Source organism: Psammomys obesus, unplaced genomic scaffold (genome assembly GCF_907164565.1).
Source record: "Psammomys obesus unplaced genomic scaffold, mPsaObe1.curated_primary_1811, whole genome shotgun sequence".
NCBI lineage: Eukaryota > Metazoa > Chordata > Mammalia > Rodentia > Muridae > Psammomys > Psammomys obesus.
In genome coordinates this window covers 1142000-1169614 of record NW_026594240.1, presented here as the reverse complement: position 1 = coordinate 1169614, position 27615 = coordinate 1142000, and the positions used below count along the sequence as shown (strand labels likewise).

General features: G+C 51.7%; 3 protein-coding genes across 3 annotated transcripts; all 3 read right to left on the bottom strand.

Moving 5' to 3' along the window:
• Positions 1-367: 367 nt before the first annotated feature.
• On the bottom strand, positions 368-1810 carry Hoxc4 (homeobox C4). Its single transcript, XM_055618298.1, has 2 exons — positions 1361-1810; positions 368-888 (listed from the first exon to the last, which is right to left on the bottom strand). The coding sequence occupies exons 1-2, from the start codon at positions 1797-1799 to the stop codon at positions 533-535; spliced, it is 795 nt and encodes a 264-aa protein (XP_055474273.1). The 5' UTR covers positions 1800-1810; the 3' UTR covers positions 368-532.
• A 17667-nt stretch (positions 1811-19477) lies between these two features.
• On the bottom strand, positions 19478-20825 carry Hoxc5 (homeobox C5). Its single transcript, XM_055618304.1, has 2 exons — positions 20375-20825; positions 19478-19692 (listed from the first exon to the last, which is right to left on the bottom strand). Exons 1-2 carry the CDS (start codon positions 20823-20825, stop codon positions 19478-19480), a joined length of 666 nt encoding a protein of 221 aa, XP_055474279.1.
• Positions 20826-23715: 2890 nt separating this feature from the next.
• On the bottom strand, positions 23716-25121 carry Hoxc6 (homeobox C6). The gene is made up of 2 exons (XM_055618302.1): positions 24722-25121; positions 23716-24023 (listed from the first exon to the last, which is right to left on the bottom strand). Exons 1-2 carry the CDS (start codon positions 25119-25121, stop codon positions 23716-23718), a joined length of 708 nt encoding a protein of 235 aa, XP_055474277.1.
• Positions 25122-27615: the final 2494 nt, after the last annotated feature.

Sequence of the window (27615 nt, the reverse complement as noted above, 5' to 3'; positions counted from 1 at the left end):
CCCCCCACGAGAATACAAAAGAACTTCATAGCTTTGTTCTCCTTAAAATGACTTCCCCCTCACTAACCTCCTCTGGTGCATTTTCAATGCAAAAGGCCTAAGGAAAGATGGGGGAAGGCGGAGGAGAGGCATGAGAATCCGCTTAAAAATCTCCCTTTCCTTTTTCTTCCCCTCATTCCCCCTGAAATTCACCCAAACCAGACCATCACACCTTGCAATATATAATTTTTGCAGCTTTTTTTCCTTAAAAAATAAATACCCCCCCAATGGCCTTGAAAAACAAAAACAAAAAACAAAACCCAGCAGGTACCATGCTAAGACAACACCACATGCTTAAAGGGGTCCTTAACAGCGAAGGGAAAGGGGCGCGGGCTTGTTTGTTTATCTGTTTCGTCTGTTTGGAGCTGACAAGGGAGGAGGCAGGAGGAAGAGAGAAAAAAGAACCAAAATATATATATATATTAAATTCTATAAATAAGAGTCAATTTGTGTGTGAGGGAGCGCGGGCGGGGGCAGGGGTGTAAGTTATGTCTTATAACCTGGTGATGTCCTCTGCCCGAGGCTGCTCTGGCGGCGTGGTGCTCTGGGAGTGGTCTTCAGAAGTGCCGGGGGTGGCTGCCGAGAGGGCGCTGGGCGCGGCGCCGGCCGGGGGCGCTGACCTCACTTTGGTGTTGGGGAGCCGGTGGTCCTTCTTCCATTTCATACGCCGGTTCTGGAACCAGATTTTGATCTGCCTCTCAGAGAGGCACAGCGAGTGGGCGATCTCGATTCTCCGCCTTCGGGTCAGGTAGCGGTTGTAATGAAACTCTTTCTCTAATTCCAGGACCTGCTGCCGAGTGTAGGCTGTCCTCGAGCGCTTGGGCTCCCCTCCGTTATAATTGGGGTTCACTGGGGGAGGGGAGGGGAAGTGAATAGTGGGGTTCAGAGGCGGCAGGCTCCCTGCCCCCACCCTCACCCCAACCTCGGCTTGGAGGAGCAGGAGGGAGTAGTGAAAATAAAGTCATCAGGCTAAATGGGTTATAAAGAAGTTGAAGGGAGCTGCAGACTTTGTGTAACAAGAGGGGAATCCTCATTGTAACGACACTGAATTATTTATGCGCCCTTAGAAAGCGAGCATAGTTTTCACACATACATAACAGATCGTAGCACATGGCTCGGACTGCCCAGAGTAGCTAAGCCATAAAATTTATGGGGGATGTAATTACCCATTCTCGCTCGTAAATCCAGTTCAATTGTGCTAACCCAGAGTCGCTCCTGGAGAGAGAGGGGGAAGGAGAGAAAGGAGGACCGGGCCAGAGGGGGCCGGGGAGGGTGGGGAGCGCCGGGAAGAGGGGAGGGGGCGAAAAGCAAAGTTGCCTACCCGTGCTAACGTGGATTTTTTTCATCCAAGGGTAGACTATGGGCTGCTTGCTGGCGGCGCTGGAGGGATGGTCGGGGGCTGGCTGGCTGCAGGCTGGCGGGGCTGGGGACGGGGAGGCGGAGGCGCCTGAGAGAGGCGCCGGCTCGCAGAGCGGCTGCGCTTTCTCGGGGTGGTGGTGGCCCGCCTGGGCCGGCCCGTGGGCTCGCGAATTGCCGGGCCCCTGGAGACTGGTGCAGCTATACTGACGCTCAGGGTAGCTAGGGCGCGGAGGCGGTGGTGGGTACAGCTCCTGGTGGTGGTGCTGGAATCCCGGCTCCCTGGTCCGGCCGTAATATTCCGGACTGTGTTCAGGGATGTAGCTATTTTGCGAATATTCTTCGCATGGAGGAAATTTCGGATCGATGTAGTTAGAGTCCATCAAATACGAGCTCATGATCATTAATTTCTGGAGTGGAAAATAATTTTTCTCGCTTTGTCGTTTTTCTGCTCCATAAAGCCCTCCTACTAGCTAGCGACCCTGTAAAGTTACTTTCACCATGTGACTCCGCCGGCCAATCACACCGAGCGACCCAGTCCCCGGATAAGGAACCGAATCGCTTTATTCAAAATGTATCCAATTTTTTGTGTGTGTGGTGCTGCTGCTGGGGGGCGGGGTGGGGGGGGGGGGGGTGGCTGGCTTAACTGGGGTGCCCGCCACTTCACTCCCCACCAGACTGACGATCCTTCCCTGCAAAGGGCTGTGGAGGCTCCCGGCTTCAAAGCCTGGGCACTGGGGGCTGTGGGGAGGCTGCGATTCGGCCCCCGCCCAGGGGCTCCTCTCGGGCCTCCAGCGCCCCGTGCGCTCGGCTCCAGAGCCTTTCCAGTGGGCTCCATTATAGCAATCGCCTTGCAGTCCGCGCAGGTCACGGGGCAGCGCCTCTCTTTCGCAGGAAGAGGACGGTCCACGGGAGCTTCAGTGGAGGTTGGATGGGGAGGGGCCCAGGCTGAGCTTACGAGGCTGGAGAGCCTGGGGTGCCCTACCCCATCCAAGGATCCTCAAGTCCGGCTCCCTCCCCCAGACACACTCACCCAACCCTCTTGGCCAAGGGGCCTTGGAGACAGGGTCCCAGCAGTACTAGGCAGGCTGAGGCAGCGGGATGCAAGCGATCCTGACGTCATTTCTGGAGGTCTAGGGCTTGAGCCCCCGCTGAAGAGAGACAGGAAGTGGTTGGCAAAAGCGGATTTCAGAAACCTTGACTTCCCTGCTACCCACTGTCCTTCCCGGCCCAGGCTCCAGAACAGAGGGTACCTCCTCCCGGTGGCTCCTGTGTGACTCCTGGCTCTCTGGCCGGCTGACTTCTCACAACAGGCTGCCCCCCCCCCCAGCTGCTCGGGAGAGAGAGGGAGAGAGAGAAGGAGAGAGAGGTCTCTTCCAGCAGTGTCCTGAAGTGGGGATCAACCGAGGCTCTGAGAGTTTTTCCTTCAAGTCTTACCCTCAAGGGAGGCCTGTTTGGGTAGAGCCTGTTTGATTCCCAAACTGTTTCCCTTATAACACGTGTGTTTACATGTAAACACATATTCCCCAAGGCCAGCTCCAGGCTGCCTTCCAAAAGCAGAGAGGTGAGAGAACTAAGCTCTGGAGACAGGGCAGGGTCCAGGGCCTATTCTCACAGCATCCCTCTCCCCTCCGTCACCCCTCCACAGAATACCCCCAGGGGAGGTGGGACGCCTGGGAAGAGAAGGGGGGCGAAGGGGGAGGATAGTTTTCTAGCCGTTGGTTCTACAGCTAGGGGTGGCCTCTTCATCGGACACCAATTAACTGATCTTCTATAACTCAGAGTTGGTGGGGGGCGGCAGAGGGGAAGCCCAGGGAGGGAGCCAGGTCCCCTTGTTGTACTTGATAACAATTATAGTTTAAAATCATAGCTTGCCGGGACTCGGCTATATTTTACTTGATAACAATAAAAGTGACACATAAAGTTAACTGTTTATGTTTTATTTATTAGACTAAATCTGCCAGCGGTGGTAGGAGCGCTTGCCTCGTCGCTACAGCTTTTATAGGGCTGTAAAACGTCATAAATCAGTCTTTGTGCTGGCGGCCGCTGGCTGCCTGCTCCCTCCTTTCCACCAAAAGTCGTAATGTGATTTTTTTCCCTCTGATTTTATTATTATGATCGCCGCCGTGATTAGTCAATCTACCTTTAATTCGCCACCCTGTGCTGCTTCCTCCCAGCCCAGCCTGGTTGACACTTGAATAAGTACCTTTTAAAACAGCATAACAACTATTTGAGGGTTTAATTAGAACATCTGCAATTAAGAGAATGAGGAGGGGAAAGAGAAAAATAAATAAAGCCCCTTGAGAGAGATACTGAAAACAGGAGACTCCCCACATTCCTTTTCACCACCTTTGGGATGTGGGAGAAGGTCCCCACTTCCAAATCAGTGCTCATTTGGAGGGCTGGAATGGGGAGGGAGCCACAAGCAAATCCCTGGGCCCTGGCTGCCTTCTCTGCTCCCATACTCAGGGCCCAGCCCAGGTTCACTAGAGCTTGGCCCCCATGACTTGGTGCTTCAAAGTCCTAGATACCCTCTCCCCAAGAGACATCTCCCCATCAGCTGGGTAAGGGAACAGAAATTCCTTGGAGGTCAACATCTCTTACAGGAGACTCCCAAACTCCCAAAGCTTTTGGAGAATCCTTGCTCACTTGGACCTGAATCCTGAGTGTGGAGACTGGCTGTGTGTTTGAAGAGGAGCTACAGCTGTGAGAGGGAGCAGGCACAAAGCTGTGGCTGCCTGGGAGCTGTGTGCAGATGCAGAATTTCTTTTATTCTGTGTGTGTGTGTGTGTGTGTGTGTGTGTGTCTGCTCTGTGTTTGTCTCTCTGTCTCTCGGTTGTTGCTGGTGAGAGTGAACTACAAGTTGCTGAAGGTGGGTAAAGGGAAGCTATTACTAAGTCCCCACTCTGCAGAGATCTGAGCAACAGCCCCAAATTGTCTCATGGGGAATCCAAAGCCCCAGAGAGCAGTGGTAGGGTAGAAAGAGTGAGGAAAAATAGAACTCTTTCAGCCCTTCAGCTTACCCCTTTTCAGGCCTGTGCGGCCTCGCTCTGCTCCAGCTGTGAATATCCCCTTTCCCACCTGCAAAGGTGAGCTTCCGCTTGCCTACCCTTCTCCCAGCCCCATTCCTGTCCCCTATCCCAGCCCTGCCTCCCACCTCAGCCTTCAGCTTTAACCTTCTTGAACTTACTAAGGTGCCTTTCCCAAGATACCGCCTGTCAGCGCACATGCCCCTAACCTCCTAGATTTCTCAGCTTCTGCCGGTGAGTCCATGGACAGACACAGGTTCAGATGCCTCACACTGAATGCCCAGTCTGTCTTTGATTAATATGGTTAACAAATACATACCATATATGTATGTACAATATTTGTTAAAATATTAAATGCCTTTTATGCAGCCATTAATAAATAGAGCTAATTCAGCATGAGTAACCAGAAAGTAAAATCTATGAAATTTCCTCAAATATGTCCACTCTCATCTACATCATCTAAAAAATAATAAAAATAAAACCAAATAAGAAACAAAAATCCTTTGGGGCTCCTGTAACTAAGAGAAGGGAGCTCCCTGTCACATGAGCTGGTACCCACAGACGGTGTTTACCTGAACATTGGTACAAACAGGACTGTTTTCCTGTGGAGGTCTCTTACATTTAGCAGGGGCTTAACTGGTGTGGGAGAGGGCCCCTTCTCAGTGAAGAATGCTTGTATTTGGTCTTGTCTCCCATTGTGCTTTCCTCTCCTGCCTCCTGCCTCGCCAGCCCAAAGGTTCTGCCCTCGACTTTGCTTGGTCCCAGTTTTATTCTTTCTGTTTTCTGACCACCTCTCGCCAGCATCCAAATGCTCTCTGCATGCTGCCCCACACCCCATCTCCTTTCTAAATCTCGATCTGGTTTCTCTTTCGGAAACATGTTTCAGTACAAAGCGCTTCCCTTCTGACACCACTGAAGAAAAATACGTGTCCATTGTTGTGAGAGGCCTTATTGTGCCCGATTACCATACTGACCGTTGGCTAACCCATATTCCTCCCTCCCCAGTAACAAGATGTTGGCTGAGATACCTCAGCGACTCTACAGATTCTGTGCTGCAGGAAAATCCCGCCTCACACTCCCTGAATTTTCCGAGGAGCAAATAAAATAAATGAAAGAAACAAGTCATGATTGAGACTGTAAAAGAAGGAAAATTAAGGTCTCTTTTCTCCACTCTCTGAAGTACAGGGCTTGGTTTTCTTTCTTTCTTTTATAATGCATGGGCTTTGTTATTGTTTTAGGGATTAAAAATTAAAGCATGCTTCTTTCCTTTTCCTCAAATAAATTGACTTTTAGATGGTATGCAATCAGGCAATTCATTCCATTTTGATTTTTTTCTCCCCCAGGCAACTTGAAAACCCCAAACTAAAACAAGAGTCTTGTACCATTTTTTTTCTTTGTGTATCTTTCTGTGTGTACATGGGCACATGTATGTTTTTGTTCTTTCCTAAAGCCAGCAGGCAGGACTAATGTATGCAAAAGAATATGCAAATGCTTAATTGATTTTTTTAAAATATCTTGTCAGTAAAAGTAATAAATTGGCCTAAAATGATTTTAATAACCTGGTTGTGCCACTAGAAAATACTCAACCTTTTTTCCCCTTCCTGGAATTGCTTATAGTCTCAAAAAAAAAAAGAGAGAGAGAGAGAGAAAAGAAAAAGAAAGGAAAGGAAAGGAAAGGAAAGGAACCCGCAATGACAGAATGTTAATTTGCCCCCTTTAAAATATTAAAGATGAATTTCTCTTGTTTGTTCAGAGACCATAAGCAAGGTCCTCTTGTGGCTCTCCCCTGCCTTGCCTTCCTTGGAATTCAATTTTCCTCAAATCTCGTTTAAAGTGGCTTTTTAAAAAGTGGCCACATTTTAATATTGGTTAGACAGGGTGACCTGCATTTCACCTCGGGTGTTTGACTTGCTCCAATAGGTCACTGCCATGGGGTTATTGATGGGGAAACTCCATTGAAATTTGTCTCTTCGCAAATGGCCTTTAGATCTTCCAGCGAGTTCAATAACTAGTTATAATGTGGAAGGGGAAAAATGAAGGCCCAGGGCTAACGAAGTTGATGCTTCATTTTCATGCTGGAGAAATGTTGTTAGTTAGAGATTGGGTCCCCACTCTCTGTTCACCCCAGCTTGGGTGGACCCCAATCCCATTCAGAGCTGCTGGATTATATCTCCCATTACGGCTTGTTTGAGGTATCCCTTTCTCTCTGATGCAAATCTTATGAACCCTGTTGTAAACTGTGATTCACAATGAAGGACGCTTGCTTTGTTAGAGGCTTGAAACCTGAACTTTTTTGTTGAGAGAACTTTCAAAAGAGACTAACTATGTCTTGAAAAAAAAATGTACAGATTAGGATGGCCATGGTTTAGGGAAAGCTCCTAGGCACTCACAGTTGAGGAAATTGGAACTCTTTTTGGTGTTGAAAGGGAGTTTCAAGGTGCTCTGAGGTATTCCTAGCCTTGGAGTTTCCAGCCACAGGAGAGATTAGGCACATAGGACCAAGACAAGAAGACAAGCAAAGATTAGGGATAGAGGGAATATTTCAGGAGGGGCAAGGGAATCCTGGGTCTCCTCCAGGGTCACAGCAGGACTTGTGGGGACTTGGTTGTGTAACAGCTCAAAGAACTCTACTCTCTCACAAGAAGAGAGCTCCTCCAAGAAAGACCAAAGACAAGGGCTGGAGAACTGGAGAGGGGCGGGATGAAGGAGTGAGGACTGTAAGATTTCCTTTTTCTCTAGTGGGAGAAGAAAGGTCACAGTAAGATGTGATAGGTCTTCATTTTACTCTTCCCAACCACAGCCAAAGTGGGGAGTCCCTGCCGCCTCTGTGAGAAGGGGCTGCACCACATAGCTTGGCATGACTCAGCCACACAGATCATCACCATTGTTAACCTCAATAAAACCGTGCATCTTCTTTTTACAGAACGACACTCCTGGCGCCTTATTCTCTCCCCCAGGTGCCTTTCCTTGTCTTACCCTGTTCAAGCCCCAAATCTCGCCTGTAATAAGCCCTGTGGCCTCCTTCCAAGCCTCAGCCTATTACCGGAGTCATCCAAAAGGTATGCCTTGGATCTTGGGTTGGGGAAAACAAGGCCAAAGGAGATAAGTAAGTGCCTAAAAAACTGAGGTGCTACCTCCCCACCTTGGCTTAAACCCGGAGAAGTTAGGTGCTACCCTGTTCTCTGTCGAACTTGCCTGGGCAGATCCACCGTACCGCTGGGCTCAGGGAGAAGCCTCCACTGCCTGCCAATGGGCGTCTTGACCCCGCGAAAACAGGGAAGCCCAGGAAAGGATTGTGGCAGCCGCCAGAACGGCCTGGGAGGGTTCGCAGACTGTTCTCCCGACCCACGGGGACTGGCATCCAGGGGCTCTGAACTCCCCGCAGCGGGCGCGGCTGGGCGTGCAGGGCAGTCACACCCACAGCCTTGCCACCTCTGCCCCCCTTCCCGCCCCGCTCTTAGGCCACAGAACCCGGACCCCGGCCCAAGCCTCAGCCCTCCCTGTTTTAATTACGTGATTGATTTTCTGTAGGGCTGCTTCCAGACGCCCGCGTCTCCGATTTTTAAAAATTTCGGCTCCCTTTTTTGTATTTCCGAGTCCCTCCTCTCCCCCCCCCCCAGATGTGCAGGCGGCCGGCGTGGTTTGGGGTTCCTAGACCGCCTGGCCCAAGCTACACCGTTCTGGGCGCGCCGAGGCTGCGGCTAGCTGGTCCTGCCCCCCGCCTCGGAGGCACTTGGTGCTGCGCGGCCCTCCCCATTGGAGCTGTCGCGTGGCGCCTGGCCTGCGAGCTGGGGTCTGCGGGTTTGTGTTTCTGTCTATCCCCAAAAAGTGTGAGGAAGTCTGGATTGAGACCGAAAGCAGCAAGACGCGGGTCTGGACTTTGGGGAACACCTGAGCTCGCGCTGGCGGGGAACCGGCAACCCGGGACAGCATACCCCGCTACAACTCCACGCGCCCAGGCGCCCTTCGCCGCAGGCCTGAGGCCCTGACTGCAGACCCCAACGCGCGCGAGGCGATCGGGGTCCAAAGGCTACCCCGCATCCAGGAGGCCCCTCAACTTGGCCGCCCGGGCAGCGGGCAGCGGCCTTTCCGGGGGCTTCCGTCACCCACGCCCCGGGACCCCGCCGTCCAGCCTCCTCTACGGTGAGCGCTGCAGGTGAGGCAAGGAAGGCACAGGGGCAGGGGTGTTAAACCTGACCGGAGTGGATTAGGGCAGGGACAGAGGTGGAGGACAGGCAAGAACAGGCCTCTCCGGAGAAAAGGCCACTGGCCTCTTGCTTCTTTTTCTCCATCTGGAAGGAGAAACTTTGACCCTTCCCCAACTGCTGGGCCCCTGCTCAGTCTCTTTATTTACAATTAATAAAAACTTCTCCGCCTCCGCTCCCATCACTGATGAGTCACTAGTAACGGGTTTGTTTGTTTCTTTTGAAGTGATACTGTACGATTTCTCCACAGGGAGAGGGGGCTTCTCTCCTGCGGAAGTTCAGGTTTGGGCACAACCTCTTCCCTGCCCTGTGACCTGCAGCACGCCAGTTCCTCCAGCCCTAACCCCGTATGCGCAGTACCGTCACCGCTAACTGCGAGCCCTTCTGCCTGGCTATTAGGATTCTGGAAACGTGGGCATCTGTAGCAATCATTAGTCAAAGCCGCAGAAGCCAAAGCAGCCGAGGAGTTGGACAGAAAAAATCTTGGAAATGATATACAGGAGCTGAGGCAGCATCAATCCCGCCGATAAGAGGCGGCTGCCGCGAGCAGGCGGCCAGCTTAATTGGGCCCTGGGCACCGGGAACAACACTGGAGGGGAGCTTAGGGTGCACAGCGACCCTGGCACCATTTGGGCACCCACAAAAATATTTAGGACTTAAACACATTTTCCTCGTAGTTTCAAAAAAAAGCCCCTGTGTGTGCATATGTGTGTGTGTCCGTGTGTGCGCATGTTCGTGTGTGTGTGTGTGTGTGTGTGTGTGTGTGTCTTAGGTCTCAGCTACAGCCCAGAAGGAGCTGGGATCCCCCACGGAGGGTTTCCACAAGCCACGCAAGACAGCTGGACTACAGTTGGAGATGATCTTGGAGGGAGTGGACGAATAATCTGCTTTAACGGGCAGCTCACTCAAGTGACACCGTCCACTTTCCCACTCACCAGGCAGCTTTATAGGGCAGAGGGTACTTTGAGTGGAACAGGCAACTGCAGAAAGCTAAAAAGACAATAGGGGAATCCACGCTCCTACACCCAGATTCGACCTGGAAACTATCTCTAAACATATGTTTAAATATTTTAAGTCTGCAGAAAAGCTGCAATACCTATAAACATCTCCATGTAAATAGCTTCAGTGTGTAGCTGCTTTATGGGCTAAGAACCTTGAATAAACCTAGATAAAAATTTCAAAATAGAAACTGAGTCCTTCATGCACAGCTTTTTCTAAGGAGGAAGAACTCCAAATATTCATTTAGGTGTTGAGAGATCCCAGAACACCCTCCAACCATTATTGAGAAAGATTGGCCATGTGCACCCAGAGGATTGTTAGGCTCACTGTGGATCCATCAATCTAAAGATCTGTAAATCTGCATATAACTGTGGAGCAGAGGAGGGTAACCGCACCCTGAGATTCTGGCAGGGCTTCTTTCCTTCGCTGAGACACAAGTATTGCACTGTATCTGTGCTAAGAGCGAGGAGGTTTTTCGGGCGCCTGTGTTGGGTGTCCCACCATTTCTGAGAGATGGATGAGGTAAACTCGCTTTCCACTATTGAAAGACTTCAAGGACTTCTACAGTGTGGGGCTCTATTTCCTGTGCATAAGGGAATTTCATGGGCAGTGGATGCCTATAGTCTGAAAGTGCCCAGATAAAACACTTATCTGCTCAGAAGCTCAGTGTACTGGTGAACACCTTTAATCCCAGCACTTGGGAGGCAGAGACCAGCTGATCTGAGTTCAAGGCCAGACTGGTCTGCAAAGCATATCGAATATCTCAGGACAGCCAGGGCTACACAGAGAATATCAAAAGACAGTGTGTGTGTGTGTGTGTGTGTGTGTGTGTACACACATATATATGGGATACATATATATCCCAGACTTAGAGGGAGGTGGAGGGATGTTTTTTATTTTGTTTTGTTTCCTTTAGCCCAGCAGCCCCACAGCTCAGGATAGGGAAAGAACTTCGGGGCTGCAGTCTATTCTGTACCTGAAAACCCATTAATTATCATTACAAAATAGAACCATCACAGTAAGATGTGCTCGGTCTGATAGATCTCTCTGAAGGCTGTGGGCTTTCCACACAGCCCTGCAGTCACCCAGTCCCAGCCAGCGGTCCTCCCATGTTACAGCACCAGTCCTCCCCATGCAGCTCCTTCCCCTCTGTCTCTGTTTCTTCTACCCCAGAGTTTCTTCTTGTCTCTGGAAGGGCTCACAGAGATCCAAGAGAGACCAGGGAGTTGTGGGATCTCCCCCTTTCAGGCTCTGAAGCTGTTTGTCTTCAGAATTTGTTCCTTTGTGATTAAGGTGTTTGATGACTAGGCTTGCATGGGGGGGGGGAGGAAATGAAGGTTTTGACTTTTAAAGTTGGAACTCTGAGTGTCTTGGGGGCAAAGGGGAGTCACCAACTGGCCCCTTTCTTATTGGAGGCAGATGATTTGGGGAACTCTGAAAGTCCTTTTATTTGTCTTTGGTTTACTGGAGAAGGGAGGTAACGAAGAGGCCCTAGATGGCCTGGGGAAGCACAATCCAATCTAGCAGCTCGTGTGAGCAGAGTGATTTACAAAGCAAAACCTCAGACGCTGCTTCCGGAGAGGTGACCAGATCAAAACAGCCTCCTTAGGTGTTTATGGCCCAGCTCTGCTCGGGCAGGAAAAGCTCCCTCAATAAAACCTTAGCCACCCCATCCTTCACAGGGGAGGGGACACAAACACAATATGATGTGAAGGACCTGACCCCTTATCACACACACAGTGAGAGAGAGAGAGAGAGAGACAGAGACAGAGACAGAGACAGAGAGACAGAGAGACAGAGACAGAGAAGAAGAGAGACAGAGAGTTTTCCAACTAGAAAGTTGACTTTTGAAAGTTAAAGAAGTATTTTCTTTAACTTTTTTTTTTTTTTCTCTGCCTGAGCAAAGAAACTTTTGAGCCTGGAGAAGAAAAGCAAAGGTATTCTATTACAAAAGAGTCCGGTTTTTTAACCCCCTCCCATGCCCTGCAGCTCCACATACTTCAAACTCTAGGCAGCAGGATCAAGAGCATGGCTTCTACCCATTAGGGGCTATTCCAAAGTTTGAATTCTTCAGAGGTGGAAGAAGAAACTCAAAGGTTGAAGGCTTAAGGGGGGGGGGTGGGGTGAACAAATGGTTTCCATCCTGGGCCAGTGGAAAGAAGGGAAAAGGAGGGAGGGCTAGAAATTGGTTGGAGGCTGGTTTACTGTGTCCAGCCAGGCTTCCCACTTCTATCAAATCATAATTTAGGCATATACATACACTCTGTATTGGGTCCTAGTGTTCAGGGGGAGAACTAGGGATCCCTGGAGGGCAGAACTAGCCTGCTCTCTGAGACCTGTGGAGCAATAGAAAAGTATCCAAGGGAAGTGAGCATACACATTCTCCTATAGGACTACAGATCAGGGCAGAACTAGAGAGAGGGGCCTCCTTCCTGCATTGCCTTGCAGGGTGTCTGGAACCTTTTATATAATTTCACCATAACTTCTAATGGTGCTCAATCAGAGGCAGAGCAAGATCCTAGACAAATGTTCTAGTCCAACTTTCCCAAGTTTCAAATTGTTTACACACACACACACACACAGACAGACAGAATATCCTTAGCTTTTCATTCCTTTACCCTTAGGAGTAGGAGAGGGACAAGATTGGCAGGATTCTGTGAGATTCAGGAACAAAGATATCACTGTGGTGGCCCCCACACAACCTGCAATTTGGGGGAGACTCCTAGAACTCCATTAAAGCAGCCTAGGGATACCTTAGCAGAACAAGCACACCCTAGGACTTACAAAGACCCAACAAAAGTAGAACAGGGGGCAGGGATTTGACTTCTCAAGCTTCTATAGTCCTCTCTTCTATTAGACCCCTAAGCCAGAAACCCTAGCCTGGCATCAAAATTTCATACTTCTCACGCTGTAAGTGCTGCCTTTGCTCTAGCTGTGCTTTGGAGGAGGCTCAGACTCATGGTGCTGGCCTCCCAATAAAATGACACAGAGCTACAGCAAAGATGCTTCCCCTTCAAAAACAACCCAAAGCACCTAACAGGATTAGGAGAGACATGGGACACGAAGAGAGGGTGGACCACTCTGAGAAATCTTTCTTCCAATGGGGACAGAGCAGATCTGCTATATTTCCTCACCTATCATGGGAGCTGATAATAAGTTGTCACTCATAAGAGGCAAATGGAGCCCTGCCCTTTAGGAGAGGGCCCTGGTTTTGCCTTCTACCCTAACCTCCCCTCACAACCCATGGCATTAGTCCCAAATCAGCCCCACCCAGAAGACAACCAGTCAGGGCATTTCTCTCTGTCCATCATACTCGCAGAGGAGGGCCAGGGAGAGCACCTACACTTTAGTTCATGGGGTGCAGAAGTTTAGAACTGAAGGCACAGGCAGAGGAATTCTATTAGAAAGTAATCCCCAGAAAAAAACCTGGTGATATGAAGAGAATGCCTAGGCTAGGCATTCCAGTGTCCAAGTACGCACAAACACAACCCTTCCCTTTGTGTATGCTGTGTTGGTCAGAAGTTATTGATTTGCTTGTTCTATTTTGATCCACATAAACGCAGTGTCAAAATACACACACCTTTGACAACTCTCTCCTGCAGTATAAAGACAGCTACCATTATGTGTACCAATATATGTATATTTTAACCAGGGTTTTGAGCGTGCTAAACACATGCCCCACCACTGAGCTGTACTCTCCAGCCAATTTTATTATATCTTGTTAAAAGAAAGGAAAGTGCTTAAACACTTTGGAATGTAGAAGCAGGAGATTATTTGAGTCCACTCATTGTTTTTTAGACTCTCCTTAACTGGCCTAAAGTCATTTGACAAACTAGAGGTATCAAGCATAATTTTCAAAAACCATCTCCACTTCTGCCACCTTGTCCAACCTTGCTTGAGGCAGTCTGCTAAAGCTAATTGCTCTTGGAGTGTTTCTGGAAAGTTAATTTCTTTAATATTCCTTGGATCCCTAAGAGGACTGCAGGCAAAGGAAAACTCCAAAAGCTAAAAAAAAAAAAAGAAAAAGAAAAAGTCAAGTGTGTAGGGAGCAACTCAGATTTTTTAATTTAGGGCTGTAGTTCCCCCGGTGTTTGCTCTGTAGCCTGATTCCGAGTCATCTCAAGAAAGTCAAATCGGTAAAGGTCAAGCCATCAAATTAGGTTGGCTCTAGATGCCCGGACAGCTGCAGTTCCCCAGGAAAAAATGGACCACCGTTAACTCCACAAACAATTTTGTTAGAAACTAGAAACGCCTCGGAACAGCCTGTAATCTGGTTAATATAGCTCTTCCCTGTGCTTTTGCGCTCGCTAGGGCTGACCCAGGTCCCTAATCCTGTGTTAAGGAAGAGTGGGGAGGGGGAGAAGAGAGGAGAGACGGAGGTGGCCCGCTCCAGACACTGAGCCAAGCACTTTTTTGCTGATTGGCTGGTGGGGGCATGTGACTCCCCTAAACACTTTCCTGATTGGTTCTTTGCTTCTTCTGAGGTTAAAGACCGAGGAACAAAATTAAAAGCTCTCTGGGTTGGCTGGGGCTTCCCTGGCATCCGACTGTTACCCTCCCCACCTCAAATTCGTCCAGAGAAGAGGGTGGGAAAATAGGAATCTCATCTTCCTTTTGTGTTTGCTCATTTCCAGGCGAGACCAGGTAAAACATCATATATATATACAAATTCATCCACACACACACACGTATATAAATGACTGTGTGCGCGCGCACACACATACGCATGAATGTATCGACTTGACCAAAACAAAGCATTGGAAGGGAGAGCGGAAAGCTTGTTAAAGAAGGAGGAAAAGATATTGAAATGGAACTTTTGAGCTTGAAGATTAAAAGGGGAGACGTCCTGGCTGCCTCCAAGAGACGCTGTGTAAATCCATAAAACACACCCTCACCTCGCCCCCTCCTCTGAGAGAAAGAAAGGACTCCCTGGAGTGGCCAGGGAATAGTGCATCGGCTCAGGCTCAGATTAAATCCTTGGTTAAAGACCCTTGAAGTCCGCCTGAGGGAAGAAGAGGAGTCCAGAGAGAAACTCCCATCTTCCTAAAGCTTAAATCAGAAAGTTTCCAGAAACCCTCAGCATCACAGAGCAGTGGGGAACAGAGTGGAAAGAGTAGGCCCCTCAGCAGGACGTAAAAGCTGAAGAGGGGCTGGAGAGAGCAAGATCGGGGTTCTAGGGGAGGGTGTCAGAGGAGCCCTCCACCCTGGGGCCCGAGCTTTTGGTACTTGAGAGTTTAAGCAGGTGGGGTGTGGTAGATAACTCTGGGGCTTGGCTACCCTCCCCCTGCCTTGGGCCTCTGTCCTCCCCACATGTGCCCCTTGTTAATCTCCTCGTGGTTTTTGCTGTGTTGCTTGTAGTAGGGCACCTGAGCAGCACGCCGCCCTTCCCCACAACAGCGTCTCTCCAAAAGCAGGTGCACAGAGCCCTCTCGACCAAAGCAGTCCTGTCTTCTGGGAGGTTACGCCCTGCTCCCCTTCCCCATTCCCTCAAACCCTCTTTCCAGCCAGTGCACAAACCACTTTTATGAGTTAGCACCATAAACACGAGTGTGATGGCCTCCTGCCTCCGATGCCTTTACTGCTCCCTGATAGAAACCTGAAGGCAACCCCTTGCACAATCTGGGTCCTGCTAGTTCCATCCCTAGGGATTCACATCCTTTTCTCCCCCTCCCCCCATAGGAGGGCTTCCCAGAGCCTCTGTGCTTACCCAAATCCAACACACATTTGCTGCACAGCGAGTAGACACCTCTACGGGGGGGGGGGGATGACTTAGCTTTATCTAGGCAAGGCTGGAGCAGCCGGGAGGGACTGAGGAGTTACTGCTGGGAGGCTCAGGGAGCTGCCCACTCCAGGCCTGGTGGTGAGATTTTGAGCTCCGTCTAAGCAGCAGTCTGAGTTCAGAAAGCACAGAGCTGTCTCCCCTGCCTTCCTCCTAGCTTCCCACTCTCAGGTACTTGGCTAGTGGCCTCTGGGAAATGGGACTCCAGAGGCACTTTGCCCTAGTGTTTAGGGTTTGTAGGCTCCCACAACCAAACAGGCTCGGTTCTGGCTCTGCCATTCTTCCCAACCCATAGAGGGTCAGGGGGACCTTGCAGAACTCTGGAGATGGGAGACCTCTTTCTAGCCCAGCTGAGCAGCAACCAGGTGAAAGGAAGGCTGCAGAGAGGAGGCCTGGTCTAGGCAGATAAGGTCCTTCATCTTCCTACTTCTCAGGAGCCTCCCTTCTTCTCCCACCCGGGCCTGAGGAAGTCTGGGGAGGCCTTTCTCTTTTTCCCCTTAATGAGTGAGAATCGTCTTCTTTCAAGTCGGGGAGGGAGTTAAGTAAATGGGAGAAAAGGTCTGAAGGAGAGAAGGGGGTAGAGAATTAACTTACAGCGATCGCCTGGGATTCATTTGCGAAGATGTAACCTCTCTCACCACCATCCCCAGCGCCGTAATCCCCTCTAACTGCCAGGCCCTCTGTCCTAGCGTTAAACCTCACCAGCAGCTGCATGGCTGGACAGTTAAGATTATATATGATGTAAATACATTGTGGGTTTGTCAGCTCTCCCTACACCATAAAACTTGGTTTAATGACATCACGTGGTCCCCCAAGAGCCACTCACGGGCTTGCCTTCAGGCCATTCACATAAATAACCTCCAAAAGTTTCAAACTTCTAAATTCACATAGAACCTTTTCCTATTTCTCTAATGCTCAGTTACACTAAAAAGCTGCTCCCTTGCCCCTCTCGCACCCCCTTGCAGGGTGGGGAGGGGGGATAAGGTGGATCCTTATTTATTTATTTACTTATTTCTATAAGGACCTGATGACTTCGAGGTCGTGTTGATATTTTTCTTCCTATTTTTCTCCTCTAATTGCTCAGAGTGGGCCGTGTCCCCTCTTCCCACTCCCCCGGAAGGTAAGTCATGATTCTTCCCCCTTTTTCCTGCTGCCAGAGTGGGTGGGTCGAGGGCATCTGGGGGGACGGGCTCGGCTCTACCATCATGGTTTGGGACCCAGGAGTCCTTCCACCTACTCTTCCCAGAGAAATGCTAAGCCCTGGAACTTGAAAGTCTGTCCAGGGGCAGCTTGGTGGGGCAAATCCTGAGCAGAAGTTTCTGGTCAGAAAGGAAGTGACCGTCTAGGCCTCACCAGCCCCCAGTGCAGGGAGGTCTGAAGCCTCTGGCTTTGTGTCTCCTGCTTCTGTCGCCTCTGTAGATACCCGCTGCAGCTGTGGCTGGACAAGGGCTCAAGGCTGTGATAGAAAAGAAAGCTGGTAGACAGCCCCCCCCCAAGCCTGGGCAAGCTAAGGCACTCCTTCAGCTGCGCCTCCAGCGAAAAGGAGGTTCAGGCCTGCGGACAGAGGCAAACAATTCCCAGAGGGCTGGTGAACCTTGCCAGGTCTGACCAGTATCACCCTAGTCACTCCCCATCAAGGCCTTGCTTCACCAAGCCCTGATGTGTCCCCCGGGGGAGGACGCACAGGGCCTCCTGAAGCCAGGGAGGTGAGTGTGGGTGCCATAGCTGCTTCCTTACTTAACTGGTACCCATCCAAGCCACCAGGGCTCCTTCATGCTTCAGTGCTCACACAATAGTTTTACTCAGCATGTAAAAAGATTAAAATAACTCCCTGAAGAAGAAAATCACATATTTTATTTCTGTGTGTGCGTGTGTGTGTGTGTGTGTGTGTGTGTGTGTGTGTGTAGGAAGGGAAGGAGGAGGGAGGGGGGGAGGGAGGGAGAGAGTTGGTTAGGACTGGGCTACCTGCCTGAAGGATGCGTGTTGAGGGCAACTTTAGCGGTGCCCTCGCCTGCCTGAGCACAGGGGGAAAAGTGGTGAGAGACACAGGTCCACAAACACTTGCTGAGGCCTCCTACACGATAAGCATGGGATGAGGACAAGCTCTTGGGTCTTCTAAAAATGACAGACACAGCAGCTTAGACACTGAGATGCAGTGTCCTTTAATAAATCCACGGAGCATAAGCATTGATAAGCATAAAAATAAATCTCCCTGCCCCTCCCCAGAGCCACTGTGTCCCAGTGAAAAGCAGCCCTTAGCTCAATTGCAGATCTGCACAGTATATGGGGGTTGGGGGTTGGGGAGATTTAGGCTTGACTCCAGGAAATCACCCCATTGTAGGAGGCTGGAGTGGAAATGCAGTAAAGTTTTATGGAGCCTTCCCACATTTGTTTCTCCTGTAAAGTACTTCCTCCTCTAGGGCATCCCAGGACAGAGGGGAGCTGGGCAGAGCATGTGCCCAGGCCACCCGAGTTAGCTGCGCCCCCTCCCTGATAGGCCACCCTCCCCCTTCATACAAAATCTCAGAGACTGTGATAAATGATGGCAAACAGACATGACTCTGGTCTAGGCAGCTCTTATTCCAGTTAACTGTCCTTTACTTGGACCCTAGGAGCCGGGAGCAGCCTGTGTTTTCTCTAAGGCCAGCACACGCGGCAGTATGCCCTCGCCTCTCCAGCCCTCCTTGCCCTATCCCACAGCAAGGAAAGCTGAAGCAAAGCTCAAACCTGGCCACCTCCCCTCACCCCACACCTCTTTACCTAGTAGCACCTACTATTTCTGGAAGTCCTTCTGGGAGTCAAACACAACCGTAGACTGAGGGCTCAGCCTTTCTTCTTTGTCCAGAAGCGACCCTCAGGGGTGACCAAGACTCAGTAGAGCCCTTGAGGGCCAGAGGGGCCTGAGACAAGCCAGTGGAGCCACGAGTTCCCATTCCTGGAATAACCATAGACTACAAATTCAGTCCAGCAGCCTCAAGCCTAGAAAAGTCTGGGTGCCTTAGATAATCAGGGCACGGGAAACGCCAGTACAGGGGCCCTCAAGGCTTCTCCCCTTCACCCCAGAGCCCCTTCTTGGAACCATAAATCGAGAAAGGAATTCAGTTACATTCCCCCCTTCTTGATGCTCCTTTTCAAAGGGAAGGCTTAACGAGTGGGCCTCCCACACACCTTGGAGCCTACTTAGACACATCCCTGCTCAACGCGTGCCCTAGACAGACAGAAGTTGCTGCATCTTTAGCCCTGCTCTTTCTTCACCTTTATTTGATATGACAAAATATAGTTTCAGGAAGGACCTGGAGTCAATAAATAGTGGGGCGACTGCAATGGGGCAGGAAAGTGAGAGTGTGGCAAGATACAGGAAAAAGCCTCAAGAACCGTTTGCTGGGGTCCAAAGGCAAGAGACCCAAGAGTTGAGCTAGCTAGCAGGCTGGGACCATGAACCTGAGAGTGCATGCAGCAGGCCAGGCTGGGGAGGTTCCGGGCTGTGGGGAGGAGGTTAGAAGGTTGGGAGGGCCACGGGCCCACTTTCGGCTCCGTCTTTCATATGCAAATCATTAGTAAGTAAAGATGAGTTTAGAAGCTATAAAGGTTGGTTGCTATAGGAAAGCACCCCAAGTCTGCTCATAGCCACTGTCCGGCACTGCCAGCCTTCAGCGGCCTGGCCAGCCTAGGCAGGAACAAAGAAGAGGGTGAAGAGGTGTAACGAAGGGGTTAGGGCCGGGCTGTCTCACCTTAACTCAGGCTGGCCGAGCTAGGGCTGGAGGCGCGGCCCAGGACGAGGCTTAGCCGGCTCCGACGGCCAGTAGTGCGCCGCGGCCCTGCGGCCAAACCCTGCAAGGGTGTGCCCGGGCCTGGTGCTCAGCTGAGTTGAGGCGAGACAGGCTGTGAAGGCGGCCCTGTGGAACCCTGGGTCGACGGGGATTCGGAATGCCAAGGAAATGCGCTTTTGTCTGGGAGGCCCGGAGCCAGCGCTCCAGCCTCCGCCCCAAAATCTAGAACAAGGAAAACCGAAAAGGAAGGGCGCAGGGACCAAAGCCGGCTGGGGTGCTTCCGCGCGCTCCCTGCTGCCTCTAAAGAGCCTCTTTGCTCTTCATTTTGGAATCTTTCTTCCACTTCATCCTGCGGTTCTGGAACCAGATCTTGATCTGTCTCTCGTTGAGACACAAGTTGTTGGCAATCTCTATGCGCCTGCGGCGGGTGAGGTAGCGGTTAAAGTGGAATTCTTTCTCCAGCTCCAGGGTCTGGTAGCGCGTGTAACTGGTTCGGGACCGCTTGCCATCCGTTTCTGGAACATAAATCCCCCCCAAGCCAGGGAGGGGTGAATAGCGTGCAGCACCCCAGCGTCCCACCCCAGTCCCAGCCCCCACCCGTGGTCGGAGGGAGTGGAGGTGAGCGCGGTGGGACAGGTCAGAGGGGCCGCCAGGCGGGCAGGCCTCCCCGGTGAAGCGCCTCCGCCCGGGCAGTAAACTTTCCACCGCCGCCTTCACTCTGCGGCCGGAGGGGCTGAGGGGGGATGGGGGGAAGAGGGAGACCCAGGCTCGGACCGAACAATAAGCACCCTCGAGATCCGAGCACCGGGGACCCCCCTCCCGCCCCTCCCGAGTCGCTGGAATCCTCCGGAGCCGCGATCCCGGCCGAGCCGGCTCCGCAGGGAGGGAGGGCCCGCGGGGGACCCCACTCTGGAGCCCCTCGCTCCTCACCCTTCAGATCCCTCTATTTTTTTAACTCCCTCCCTCTCCCCCAAAAATTGAATATTGCCTTTTATACACGTTTTGTTCCTATGATCCAATTATGTCGTCGTAAATTTGGGCGCACACAGCCTCTAAGCCTTTTAGTGGACAGTTTTACGAGCCATTGATGCCTGGATCGTAAAATTTATGGCCGCAGGTTTTTTTTCTTTATTTGCCCCGCATGGCCTATAAAACCCAGGCGGACCCGAGCGCGCAAAATGAAGTCCTAAAGTTTACCGTGGCTCATGTGTAGTTTGGTCATCCACGGGTAAATCTGTGGCGGGGCCGGCGGCTGGCTGAGTCCGGAGGGCTGCCCTGTCTGCGCCTCCGCTTTGATCTCCCCACTGCTCTTAGCTCGCTCCTCCAGCGCCGGGCGAGCCGCCTTCTGGCTGTACATCCCGGGGTTCAGAGGAGCTGCTTCATCTCTGCCCAGAGCGTGTCCCGGAGCGGCCGCGGCGCTGCAGGCGGGGCGGTCGGGGTGAGCCCGGGGGTTGGCAGCCATGTCTACCCCGTGGAGAGAGTTGGAAGGCGCCGGCGGTGGGAAAGTGACGCTTAGGTCCAATCCGCCGTAGCAGTACCTGGACGCCTGCACCTCTGAGGCCGATCCATAGTTCCCACAAGTTTGCATGTTATAGTCAGGGATATTGGGGCTCTGCTTATAGAATGAATTGGCTACGTAGGAGCTCATGGCGGGGAGGGCCCAAAAAAAATTCTGCACCCTTTTTGATTAAGGGTGATTTGTGACTCTTTGAAGTTGAGGGGTTTTTTGTTCTCCAAAGTGCACAATTTATAGGTGGAGATATCTCTTTCTTTATCCTATGCGCTCTTCCCAAATAAGGGAGCCTTAAATAGAGTCACGTGACTGGAGCGGCCACTCATAAATTTGGCTTGATGACCTCCGGGAGGTTAGTGATGGAAGCCGGCGAAACGCATCTTGATATGTTGGCAAAGCCCAACGCGGGAGGGGGGGGGTGGGGTGGTGAGACAGAGAAGCAAGGGGGAGAAAAAAAAATGGTTCGGAATGGGGGGTAGTCGGGACGACGAGCTCACAGCGACATCTGGTGCCGACTTGGCAGAATTGCATCCCGAGGCGTTGCTTGGCCTTGTGGCCGCTGGATGGTGGAGAAGTTGCTTGTTGGACAGACTGAGCCCCTTGAGCTGGTCTTTGAAAAGATGAGGTCTTGTTAGGGTGCGCACGCGCAGTTCCAGATCTTTCCAAACCTCGGAGACGACTGAGGTCGAGGCCGCCCAAGCCCAGGGTAGAGAACTGAGAGGTCTTGTCTTGCTTCCCTAAACTACAGGTCAAAGCCTCTTGCTTGGGAGCACTGGACCCAGTTCCGCCGAAGAGGAGCTCGGGAAAATTAACGCACCCTCTGGGAGGGGAGACAGGAGGTCCCCGAGTGAGCAGAAGCAGGCGGTCCCCAGGCTGGAGGGGTCCCCAGGCTGAGTCCTAGGGGCTCCCTGGGATGTGACTGAAGAAGGGGCCAGGCAGGCTTGGGCAGACCTCAGGATGTTGGGAACGCTAGAGCAGCAGGAGGCAACCTCCCAGTGCGGAAGCAGACACATGGGTGACCCTCGCTCGCGGAGTTCAGAGGCCAGATATTTCAGGCTGCAAAGAGCTGACCCCCAAGAGCGTGGAGGGGCGACACTGAAGCCTCCACACACATGATGTGCGAGGCAGAGAAAAAGGTCTGCTTGCACTCTTTGGGGGGGGTAGGCCCTTAGTCAGGGCTTCCCCTCAAGCTAGAAGGTCCACGGGGAGGGGGCTGGGCAGGCCAGGCGCCTGGCCAACCCAGACAGTCTTTGGCCAGGGTCTCTTCAACCTTTGGGATTCCCCCTTGCTTTCTTAGTCCCAAATCCTACTCTTCGCTGCCTGCTTTTCCCCAAGACCTCTCCGCCTCTGCCAGAGCCCCCTCTCCGCTGGCGGAGGCTGGGGGGGGGGGGCAGAGACCTGGAGAGTTTGCAAAACTCTGGCGATTTTTCCCTCCGGGAGACCTCCCACCCCGCCTCTCCCCTAGGCCCACTCAGGTTTCTCTGCCGAGGCTTGGGGGAAGTAGGCTGGAGTCAAGGAACCGGCTAGGGTCCTGTTGAGCCCTTCCTGCACCAGGTTGGAGGAGAGAAGAGACAGGAACCCACAGGCTGGGGCTGTAAGGAAGAAATTATTTTGTCTGGCGGGCCAGGAGTCCCAGTACAGGCCAGAACTCAGTTTCCAGTCTTTCTCTTTCGAGACGTCCTTGGATCGCTCAGTTTCTGCGGACTGAATCCCGCCGTCCTCCCGTTGCCAGGGCGCCTCAGCCACGTTTCGCAGCGGCCAGCCTGGCGGGCTGGGGGCTTGCTCGCTGGTCCTCTTTCTCCCCGAGCTGCTGGCAGTGGCGTAGGGCGGCCCAGGTGCTCGCATCAGGCTCCTTTGCTCCAATTTTGGGCTCAGGGCTCAGAAGCCGAAGCTCCCAGGCTCCAGGCAGGAAGAAAGGCCCGCGTGGGGCTGGGAGCCCAGCAGGGCTCGCTGCAGCTTCCCCGCCCCCGAGAGAGCTCAGGCGGCCGCCTCTCTGGCGATTCTTTCCCTTCTTTCCCGGGTGTGTGTTGCTCCGCGGAGGGAGGGTCTGAGGCCTCCCAGAGCCCCGCCGCGGCCCGGAGAGCACCGGACTGAGGCTCGGCGCCTTGCTGCCGGGCGAGCGAGGGCCAGGCCACGGGGAGCCCTGCTGGCTGGCCCGCCACAGGGAGAATGAACAGGCAGGCGGATTATAAACTTTTAAAAATAATATCAGTTTTATTAAATATTCGAGAACGGATCCAGAGGTCGGATTTACACAGGAGGATAACACGAGGGGGTATTTCTTTATTTACTTTCTCCTACTGACTAAACAAACGTCATTCACTTTTTTCTTTATGTTATTTTCCCTCTTTTTTTAAAATCCTTTTTAAAATGAGATCGGAACACTGACGGTGCTAACATAAATATAAATACAGAGACCACAAATACAGCTAGAAATATTCACACAGAAACGGTCACAGCTCGTAATATGCCATAATGACCCCTAGGAATCTTTAAATACACTTTGCGTGGACTGGGCGTTTGCTGGGGCAGAGGGGCCGGGTAGGGACTGGGGAGAGGCCCTAGGGGTTGTTGCGGGGGGCCAAGGCGCGTCCTCCTGAGGCCTCCCGCCCGCGGCTGCCAGGCAGGGCCCTGAGGCCCCGGAGTGGAGGCCCCAGGCCCGGAGCCTGCTCTCCGCTGCGCAGGGGGGAGGAGCGGGCTGGGTGAAAGGCGACGGAGGGGTGGGGAGAGAGCCTAGGGCTCACTTGGAGGGACATCAGTGGAGCCTGAAGCGAGGTTCAGGGACCTGGTCCCCAGGGCCTGGTGGAGGGAAGGGGCCTGCAGACAAGCCAGGAAGGAGATAGCAAAGCGAGCTAGAGTTGTGCAGTGAGGGGGGTCCAGAGCTGGCTCTCAGGCCCGCCTCTGATCCCGATTTTCTTCTAGGAAGTCACAACACATCAATGTGTGCCAGTGATAAATGCAGAGTGTGTGATTTGGGGAGCTGGGGTGAGCAAGGGTGGAGAGAGGGGTGCAAGGGCAGTCCTGGTCACTCTTTCTGCTTCTCCTCTTCTGTCTCTTCCCGCTTTTCCTCCTTCCCTCCCAGGCTGTCGGCCGCTGCCCCTCCGCCGCCCCCCGAGAGCGTGGACGTGAGATTAGATTCTTTTTTCCACTTCATCCGGCGGTTCTGGAACCAGATTTTGATCTGTCGCTCGGTGAGGCACAGAGCATTGGCGATTTCGATGCGCCGGCGCCGAGTTAGGTAGCGGTTGAAGTGAAATTCCTTCTCCAGCTCCAGGGTCTGGTAGCGAGAGTAGATCTGGCGGCCGCGCCTCCGGTCCGCTCCGTAACCGACCCCTAGAGATCCAGGCACAAAACACACTAAAAACAATCAGCAACATCTGTCTCGCAAAGTCCAGACCCTCTCAACTTCGCGCTCGAGCCTTCTTTCCTTTCGCTCTGCCCCACCCCCACTGGGGGTACAGCCAGAACCCCAACTTCATTCAGTTATCCCACAAGGTGGGAGATGAGTCCCAAAGAAAGCTGGGGGCGGGGCAAAAAATCAGACAGAAAGCTGGCTGTCTAAAAGCTGATTAAAAATATATATAAAGATACACATCCCAACTACTGGGGTTAAGGGCCCCGTCTCTCAGGGCCTGGGCTCCCCACCTTCCCCAATAGCCCAGCTTCCTGGAAAGTTCTCCCCACTTTTTTGTCGTCTCCTAACTCCCTCCCTTCTCTCCGGCCTAACTAGACTTCGGGGGGCTCCCTCACCTTCTGTCCCCTCCCCTCATCCCCTGCCCTGTTCCTGCCCCCTTAGCTTTTCTTGGAACCCTCCAATCCGTCAGGGACCGAGGGGGCCAGGCCCCTCCGCGCCAGCGCGGGAGGCGAACAGAGGGGGCTGAAGAGGGGGCCCTGTCTCGGTGTCGGCGAGGAGACGAGCGTGATTGTTTTTATGGGGCCATAAAAAACTCTCTCCGCCCGTTCTTCTAGGGAAGCCGGTCATAAAGCCAGTTCAGTTTATTTAATTTATATCTCGGAGCTGTAAAACTCACCACTGTGCGAATTCATTCGCTGCATCCAGGGGTAAATCTGGATACTGGCTTTCTGGTCCTGGGGCGCAGTCCTGCCCTGCTCAGAACTAAAATCCTGAGCGATTGAGGTCTGTGTGTTATGTCCTAAGGTGTTTTGTCTGCAGTTTGAGAGCATGTCTTTCTCCTGGTAAAAGGAATTAGATCCATAGTCATACGGCCCCCGGCTGGAGCTGAACACGACATTCTCCTGTGGCGAATAAAAGGGAGTCGAGTAGATCCGGTTCTGAGCTACGGCTGCTCCATAGGTCGAGAAATGCCTCACTGGATCGTAGGCGGTGGAATTGAGGGCGACGTTGGGGAGGACGTCCTGGCCCCCGGCGAGGTGGCAGGACAAGGAAGGGTTTGTGAAGTAAGAATTCATCCCTTTGCCTTTACCTGGTCGGGCTATGATTTCTTTAATATTTATTTCTGTCTCCAGTTTGTACTCGGAACTAGATGGTTATAGGGACGGCTCCAATCCAGGACAGACAAAATGACAAAGTCAGCTGACCCCCTTCCAGCCAATCACAAGCCAGATGTCAAGAAGGGGGAAAAAAAATCGCTTCTGCTTCTGTTGATTCCCTAGTTGAGACTAAGTGTGTGCTTTGGAAGTAAGACTTGAATTTCTTTTAAGAATACATATATGTATATATGTATGTATACACACACACAGACATATATACATATATACATGAACCGGTTGGGGGCGGGGCATGCAGGTCCCTGAGCAGGGCCTTGTTCCCTGCGGAAGGAAAGGTCTAGTCCCAGGAAATCTCTCCGCCCCAGCTAACTTTGCTGTGTTGTGGCTAAAGACCGGGCAGAGAAATGCTTGTGTTTCCAGTCTAATTTCATCGTTTGTGTCTGCCCTTTTTCTAAAATTAAATCCTGGTTGCTTCATTTGAGGAGATCCTCCCCAGTGGAAGGAAGTTCCCAGAAATTCTAGAAGACATTACGATTTGACAGCCATGAACTGAGTTCCCACCACTAGACAGCATATTTTCCCAATAATTAAAAAAAAAAAAAAAAGAAAAGGAAAAGGAAATTTCCTGAAGCACGGAGGAAGGCCGAGTGCTGAGTGTCAGGGGATGTGTGGGGGCAGGTAGAGCTGACGGGTGAGGGTGCAACCACGAGGACAGTGGGGTCCTGAAGTGAGCGTCCTAGCCTTCTGCTCCTCCCCAGGACCTAGCTTTTGGGGAAACTCTTGCAACATTTTTGCCTTAAATAGTTATATTTATACGTATAATAAAATAATAATAATAATAATAACAATGAGAGAGGGAACTTTGGGATTCTTTCTAAAGACATCAACTCCTGTTTATGTTGGTGAGAATTTATGATTTGGAGCAGCGCGGTCAGTGGTGTGATCACATAGGACACAGCCTGAAAGACGAAATTGGTGGTACTCCAAGGGACAGTTACCTTCCAACAGGCTGTGCTCCTGCTCAGGTCAGAAGACCCTATCTGCTCTGGATTGACTGCTCTGCCCAGGAGAGTGCCCCTGTACCCGAGCTGTGGGGCTTGCGGACCCCAGGTTTCAGCCAGTCACCTCTGGATTCTCAGCAGCCCTTCCTTCCATTTCCCCCCCCACACACACTTTGAGGCTGAGAAAAAGAAGACTAGGAAAGAACAGTTTTGTAGAGGCTACACAGAGAGAGAGAGAGATGCAGTGAGTGAACCAAAACAGCAGAAGGTTTGCAGCTGGGGCTTTCCTCTGATTAATCCAACTGAATTTGCTATCGACACAGGCTAAAAATGCTTGAAGCTGACAAAGAGGACAGTGAGGTGCTCGCAGGAAGCAGCGAATGCTCATATTTTTCTCTCCCTAATTTTTTTTTTTTTTTAGTCTGACTATAACAAGAACCCGGATGTCGCTGGGTTTTATGATCTTTTCCTTCTGTGCAACAAAGCGGAGTAATCAATGGGTAGCAATAAAGCCATAAACGGGACTACGCTGGGGGAAAAAACCTCATTTATTCATCTTCTGTAACGTTAAGGTTTCCCTGGAGTGTCACTAGGGGGTGGGGGGGGGGGGGATAAAGTTTTGAACCCAAAAGCAGACAGTGTATAAGAGCTGGTGTAGACGAACTGTTAGTACATGAACCTCTTTAGGGGGCTGAGGACCCTTCCTGCCAGACAATCTGTGTGCGCTTTAAAAATCCAGCCTCTGCCTTGGAAAAGGAGGGAAATTGGTTGGAATTTAGAAGAGTAGAAGAAAGATCCTGTAATTATGGAAGTTTTTGCCCTTGGATTATACTATTTTCTTTCCAAGATGAAGAGGCTAAAGAAGGAGGCTTCCAAAAAGAGAGAGATTGTAAAAGTAATCTCTTCTGGGGGTAACATAGCAGTCACCCCCAATCACAACAGCAGAGTACTGCTTTTTGCTTTCTATTCCAACTGTACTCAAATTCATGGCATGCCTGGACAGAGGTTTCCAGCAGCTGGCTGGGGCTCTGGTCCCCCTACAGGGCAAGAGGTGTGGGGGGAGGTAGCTGAGGGGAGGGTGAGCTAAGGAACAAGTCAGTGCATCCCTGGACACCAGTAGCCTCTTTCAAAGTTCCCAGCCTCCTGTCTGCCCTGAGGGCAATAGTGTAACAAGTAGAAGCCAAGGCAAGAAAGAGTAAAATCCCCCTGTTTCAGAGTGAGATTGCTGGAGGGATAAATCATGTCAGTGGTGCTTCCTTCAAGATATTGAATTGTTGCAATGTAAAACAAATTGAACGATGGAAGATAGGATGTCTTAATGAAGCTTTGCCTTCCATGTGTGTGGATTTTTGTATATTTTAAAATCTCTTTTATGGCTGTGTGGGGGAGGGAGGGACCTTAAAAGAAGGAAGGGGCTTTGAGGGAATCCGGTGCTTCCTCCCCTCCTCCCAACA

Coding starts and splice junctions, on each gene's coding strand:
- Hoxc4 (XM_055618298.1), bottom strand. CDS start 1,799: ATGATCATGAGCTCGTATTTGATGGACTCTAACTACATCGATCCGAAA. Junction 889..1,360: donor AAAAATCCACGTTAGCACGG/GTAGGCAACTTT, acceptor CCCCTCCCCCAG/TGAACCCCAATTATAACGGA.
- Hoxc5 (XM_055618304.1), bottom strand. CDS start 20,825: ATGAGCTCCTACGTAGCCAATTCATTCTATAAGCAGAGCCCCAATATC. Junction 19,693..20,374: donor CAAACTACACATGAGCCACG/GTAAACTTTAGG, acceptor TTTATGTTCCAG/AAACGGATGGCAAGCGGTCC.
- Hoxc6 (XM_055618302.1), bottom strand. CDS start 25,121: ATGAATTCTTACTTCACAAACCCTTCCTTGTCCTGCCACCTCGCCGGG. Junction 24,024..24,721: donor GCGAATGAATTCGCACAGTG/GTGAGTTTTACA, acceptor CTGGATCTCTAG/GGGTCGGTTACGGAGCGGAC.